General features: G+C 64.4%; 1 protein-coding gene across 1 annotated transcript in view; it reads right to left on the reverse strand.

The window, feature by feature from the left end:
- Nucleotides 1-6,000, reverse strand: part of Muc5b (mucin 5B, oligomeric mucus/gel-forming) — a 74,453-nt gene that overhangs the window by 52,040 nt on the left and 16,413 nt on the right. The window contains exons 25-36 of the mRNA XM_048807623.1: nucleotides 5,986-5,993; nucleotides 5,746-5,929; nucleotides 5,260-5,467; nucleotides 4,651-4,829; nucleotides 4,283-4,370; nucleotides 4,051-4,154; nucleotides 3,938-3,969; nucleotides 3,292-3,463; nucleotides 2,977-3,078; nucleotides 2,670-2,707; nucleotides 2,060-2,182; nucleotides 81-200 (exon numbers count right to left, since the gene is read on the reverse strand). Of these exons, the coding sequence (XP_048663580.1) occupies nucleotides 81-200; nucleotides 2,060-2,182; nucleotides 2,670-2,707; nucleotides 2,977-3,078; nucleotides 3,292-3,463; nucleotides 3,938-3,969; nucleotides 4,051-4,154; nucleotides 4,283-4,370; nucleotides 4,651-4,829; nucleotides 5,260-5,467; nucleotides 5,746-5,929; nucleotides 5,986-5,993 (1,358 nt within the window). The remainder of the gene's footprint in view (nucleotides 1-80; nucleotides 201-2,059; nucleotides 2,183-2,669; nucleotides 2,708-2,976; nucleotides 3,079-3,291; nucleotides 3,464-3,937; nucleotides 3,970-4,050; nucleotides 4,155-4,282; nucleotides 4,371-4,650; nucleotides 4,830-5,259; nucleotides 5,468-5,745; nucleotides 5,930-5,985; nucleotides 5,994-6,000) is intronic.

Raw genomic sequence — 6,000 nt, forward strand, 5'->3', positions numbered from 1 at the left:
AGGCCGAGGGCCACAGGCCCGCTGGCCCCACAGAACTCCCGTCACTGGGTGAGCCGCGGCCGGGCGGGGCGGGAGCTCACCCGAGCGCAGCTGAGTGGGGCACACTGCTTCTCCGCGGTCACCACCTCAAGCCTGTCTTGGTGCTTCTCACACCGGTAGGTCACACAGCGGTTCTCGGGGTCTGACCAGGACTCACCAGGCTGAAAGGAGGCAGGGTAAGTGCCCCTCACGGGGAGATCATGGCCTTGCCAGGCACCTGCCTTGGAGAGAACTCCCGAGTGCCCCAGTGCCCAGTGCCCCAGGACCCTGCCTGCTCAGGGCCAAGTGCCCCCCAGGACCTGCCCATTCAGTGGTCAATGCCCCAGGACCCTGTTCACTGAGTGCCCAGTGCCCCCAGGACCCTGTCCATTCAGTGCTCAGTAACCCCCAGGACCCTGCCCACTTAGTGCCTAGAACCCCTAGGACCTGCCCCCCAAGACCTGCCCATTCAGTGTCCAGTATCCCCCAGACCCTGTCCACTCAGTGTCCAGTGCCTCCATTACCCCATTCACTCAGTGCCCAGTGCCCCAGGACATTGCCTGCTCAATGCCCAGTGCCCCCCAGACCCTGTCCATTCAGTGCCTAGTACCCCAGGACCCTGTTCACTCAATGCCCAGTGCCCCAGGACCCTGTCCATTCAGTGCCAAGGACCCTGCCCACTTAGTGCCTAGAACCCCTAGGACCTGCCCCCCAAGACCTGCCCATTCAGTGTCCAGTATCCCCCAGACCCTGTCCACTCAGTGTCCAGTGCCTCCATTACCCCATTCACTCAGTGCCCAGTGCCCCAGGACATTGCCTGCTCAATGCCCAGTGCCCCCCAGACCCTGTCCATTCAGTGCCTAGTACCCCAGGACCCTGTTCACTCAATGCCCAGTGCCCCAGGACCCTGTCCATTCAGTGCCAAGGACCCTGCCCACTTAGTGCCTAGAACCCCTAGGACCTGCCCCCCAAGACCTGCCCATTCAGTGTCCAGTATCCCCCAGACCCTGTCCACTCAGTGTCCAGTGCCTCCATTACCCCATTCACTCAGTGCCCAGTGCCCCAGGACATTGCCTGCTCAATGCCCAGTGCCCCCCAGACCCTGTCCATTCAGTGCCTAGTACCCCAGGACCCTGTTCACTCAATGCCCAGTGCCCCAGGACCCTGTCCATTCAGTGCCAAGGACCCTGCCCACTTAGTGCCTAGAACCCCTAGGACCTGCCCCCCAAGACCTGCCCATTCAGTGTCCAGTATCCCCCAGACCCTGTCCACTCAGTGTCCAGTGCCTCCATTACCCCATTCACTCAGTGCCCAGTGCCCCAGGACATTGCCTGCTCAATGCCCAGTGCCCCCCAGACCCTGTCCATTCAGTGCCTAGTACCCCAGGACCCTGTTCACTCAATGCCCAGTGCCCCAGGACCCTGTCCATTCAGTGCCAAGGACCCTGCCCACTTAGTGCCTAGAACCCCTAGGACCTGCCCCCCAAGACCTGCCCATTCAGTGTCCAGTATCCCCCAGACCCTGTCCACTCAGTGTCCAGTGCCCCCATTACCCTTCACTCAGTGCCCAATGCCCCAGGACATTGCCTGCTCAATGCCCAGTGCCCCAGGACCCTGTCCATTCAGTGCCCAGGACCCTGCCCACTTAGAGCCTGGAACCCCCAGACCCTGTCCACTCAGTGCCCAGTGCCAGGACACAATGCTTTCTCTGCCTTCATATCCATGGCCAGGGCCTGGCCTGGGCCTTCCTGGAGCTCCCACAGGGGGTGTGGCAGCTTTGCCCCCCGCCCACCAGGAGCCCAAGACCTGCTTCTCCAGGCTCCCAGCCCCCCGCCATGAGGCCCCAGGTGCAGCAGCTACGCACGTGGAGGAAGTGGCCATGGCCTCTGCTGGTGTTCACGACGCAGCTCACTGCCACACACTTCCCACAGCACCGCCCCGTCTGAGCTTGGTATTCGAAGCCCTGCAGGGACAGTGGATGTATGGCCTGAGCTCGCGCTGTCTGCCCAGGGGACGAGGGCAGCGGTGGGGCCAGCACTCACCAGGGGGCAGTGGGTGTTGCAGATCTGGGTCTCACAGCTGACCAGGAAACTGCCCGATGGGGGGCTGCCGGCTGCCTCGCACCAGCACCTTTCACACAGGCTGGAGGAGACCATGGCGCCAGGCTGGGGAGTTAGGCCAGGTGTCAGTGCCCTTGGACTGGGCCCAGGGACAGGCCCCAGCCCTCACAGGTCAGCTTCCCCAGCCTGCCCACAGGCCAACCCACACCCCTGGGGTGGCCCTGGTGCAGAGCCCTGTCACAAGGATGAGCCCTCCATAGGGGCTCTGGGGTCACACACTTTGGGGGCCCGGCTAGAGGCCTGGTGTACTCAGGAGGATACCAAGGAGTGGCCAGCTGCTGGGACCCAGTGAGGCCAGGCACCCAGTATCAGCACCTCTGGGGGCCTGGGGCCAGGCTTGGGCCTCAGCCACACCAAGCTGCAGACTGGGTCCATGAAGACTCGTTCCCTGGTCCGGGCAGGGTTCTGAGACATGGTCTGCGGGGGGTCTGCTCTGAACTCTACTTCTACCCCGAGGGGCCGTCAGGGAGCCCAGGAGTGGGAGACCCAGTCCCTGTGGCTGTGGGGTGTCCGAATGCTGGACGGGCCTTACCTGGTAGACGGTCCCGTTGACATTGCAGCCGATTCCGCCTGTCCAGGAGATACACAGGCTGTAACCCTGGCAGGCAGGGACCCAGCCCACCCCACCGTGCCACCCGAGACCTCCCCTGTTTGGCCACCTTGGCCTCCTGGGCACCAGCAAGTTCTGATGCTCATTGGTGGAGTCATCAGATCAGATCTGTGCCAACATTCGGCCCCAACAAACCACGGCTTCGTCCAGTTATGCCCCCAGGAATCCCTGGCCAGAGTCCCCAGCCTGCAGCCTCCAGCGTGCATGTGCAAGGGTCAAGGACACTCACGGCAGATTTGGCTTGGGCAGCAGGCCCCCTCCTTGTGGGTCAGGACCAGGCGGGAGCCCTTGGGGCAGTGCTGGGGCTCCGGGCAGTAGCTGGTGTTGCAGGCTGCAGGTGAGCGAGGGAGTCAGGGACGGCCCCCTCTGCACCCGTTCCCACCAGCCTCAGGGCCTGCTCCCCAGGGCTCCCAGGAGAGCTGGCAGACCCCACCCTCCCCACACCCCTGCTGGGGTCCCCAGAGGGGCTGGAGGGAGGGATCTCCCTACCCCAGCAGTGGATTGCCCTGGCCCCTCCAGCCATCCCCACCAGGCAAGGGCTCACCGCAGACGAACTGGGGACAGCACTGGCCAGCCTTTGGGGCCGTGGGCACAGGCACTAAGCCGGGCAAGGGGCAGGCGGGGGGCAGGGGACAGGGCTTCCTGTGGCAGGTCATGTTCTGGGAGCTGTCCTTGCAGGTGCACTCCTGGCAGTCGGTGCTGATGGTGTGGCCCGGCTGTGGAGGAGGCTTGTGTGAGCCTGCCACAGGTCAGCCTTGGCCCAGGCTGGCTCACAAGGTGGGGCCCGCGGGGGACACCTGGGGCAGCACTCAGAAGTGACAGGAGCTCAGGTTGGCACTGGTACTGGAGACCCCAGGAGGGCCGGAGATGAGGTGGGAAGGGCTTTGTGGGGTGGCCTGCCCCGTGAGGATGGAAGGGGTCCCAAGAAGATAGGACATGGCCAGGCAGGGGCTCAGTACCCACAAAGCAGCTCCAGTGTCACCCCAAGTTGGGCAGGGAGGACACTTAAGAAGAGGGGCCTCCTACTCCTGTCGGGCCACTGGCCAATCTCCTTGCCCTTCCTCTGGGCCTCTGGGACTGAGAGGAAGCCCTCAACCCAAGCCCACACTGGCCATTCCAGGGCTTGCATTTCAGGGACCTCCTGCCTCAGCTTCCTGGGGTTCAGGGTCAGGCCACCCATCCACACTTACCTCCACTGGCTCCCCATGGGGCCCCAGGCACCCTGCAGAGAGAGAGAGATCAGAGGTTGCCACCAGGCAGGCACGGTCACTCTGCCACCCCCACCAAGCCCTTGGGGACGTACAGCTGCAGTTGGCAGGCACACAGACTTGGGCGTCGCTGCTGAAAAGCATCGTGTTCTCGGGACAGAAGCAGCCCTCTGTGATGGGACCGGCCTCCGGGAGGGCCCTGCAGGAAGGCAGAGTGGGCTGCAGCCCCTGCTCCCCAGGGCAGCAGTGCCCTGGCCAGGGAGGGGGCCCCCAGGGGGGCTCTGGGGTTTGTTGGACCCACGGTGGGTGGGGTGAGGGTGCACGTACAGGGAGCTGGTGCTGTCCTTCCCATAGCAGTAGGGGGGGCTGGACGGGCCACAGGGCAGGTACACCTTGCCAGCCGAGCAGGTGAACGCTGTAGGGAGAGAAGCCACCCTGAGGGCCAGCTCGAGGCTGTGCCTCTGGGCTCTTGACCCCAACTTCCGGCTGAGCACCACCACTCAGGAGCCCTCAGTAACTGTCAGTGGTACCCGTCCATCCAGGCTCTGGGCCCCTCAGGCTCTGCTGCTGCCCACCCATGACCACCTGCATCCAGCCCTCCAGAGGCCATAGGACCCTGACTTGGGTTTCCCCTCTTCCTCCAGGAAGCCCTGCCTGACCCCCTGAGCCCACCCAGATCATCTGCCGACACTCACGGCAGGCATGGTTGGTGTGGCCCCTCCAGTCGATGCACACGCCTTCCGAGGCACACAGCGCCGCATACAGCTGCAGTCCAGAGCACACCACGTCCAGGGGGGTCATGTGGCAGTAATCGAAGACACAGCCTTCATAGAAGGACTGCGGGGAGATGACGTGGTGGCAGGGCTGGAAGACCCTGCAGGCAGATGGGGCAGATGTGGTGTGGGCCACCAGCCCACAGCGGGGTCTTCCCGACACAGGACGCCCCAGAGAGCACCAGGTGAGGACAGTGGCCTTCCTCAGCTCTGCCCGCACGAGGGAGGGTGTCGGGCCCCCACCCCCTTCCTGCAAGTGCCTCTCCACCAGGCTCCCCATCGCCAGGTGTTGGGGAGGTGACCAAGGCCTGCATGCGTGAGAGTGGACAGCAAAGGCCCTCGGAGGTTGACCAGCCTGGCTGCAGCCAAGCCCTGTGGTGGCATTCTGGCAGTGACCACCCTACCCAGAGCTCCAGGACAGCATTCTAGGCCTGTGACAGGGCAGCTCTGGGCCTTCCCAGGAGCCTCCTGAAGGCCCCCTTGCCCTTGGCAGGGGGCCCAGCAGGCTGCCCACCCCTGACAGACCCTTACTTGCTCAGGATCAGCTCACAGAGTGGCGATGGGGGGCACTGGACAGGAGTTGTCTGGGGTGTGGTTGAGGGGGGTGTCGGGGTAGGCCCGTGGCAGTGCGGCTGGCCGGGGACGTCCACCTTCCAGTGGCCTGACATTGCAGAGCAGGAGGGGGCCACTGTGCCTCCAGGCAGGCGGCACTCGTCCCTCTTGTCATTGGTGCAGGTACCTGGCCAGACGGAGGTGGTCAGAGCTGGACCACGGATACTGTGCCCTGCAGCACCCAGCGTGTCCTTGCTGGGTCTGGCCGGACATCTCCACCCTCACCTGTGGGACCAGCCCAGGCCCCTCCCCTTCCCGGGCTGCACTGTCCCTCTGAGAAGCCAACCCTAGGTGGTTCCCTCGGGGTGAATGGGTGTGGCCCAGCGACCCCACGTGGGGGCCCATGCAGCCCGGCCCGGTGCCCCAGCCCACGAGCCTGCTGCCCAGGTGCCCAGGCAGGCTCACCACACTGCCCCTCGGTGTTGTTGGCGAAGGTGCTGAAAGGCACTTCCACAGAGAAGATGAGGCCCGAGAACATGACCTGGACACCAATCTCCCGGATGGTCACGTACATCTTGATGCCCACGCGGGAGACAGCAATGCCGTTGCTCTGGAAACCAGGGCTCACCACCTTGTTGTTGAATATGATCTGGACATGGGGACAGCCACCAGGAAGTCAGCACGCGGGCAGGGGTGGGCAGCTGCAGGCCGACCTCCCGC

This window comes from Marmota marmota, unplaced genomic scaffold (genome assembly GCF_001458135.2).
Source record: "Marmota marmota marmota unplaced genomic scaffold, marMar, whole genome shotgun sequence".
Classification (NCBI taxonomy): domain Eukaryota; kingdom Metazoa; phylum Chordata; class Mammalia; order Rodentia; family Sciuridae; genus Marmota; species Marmota marmota.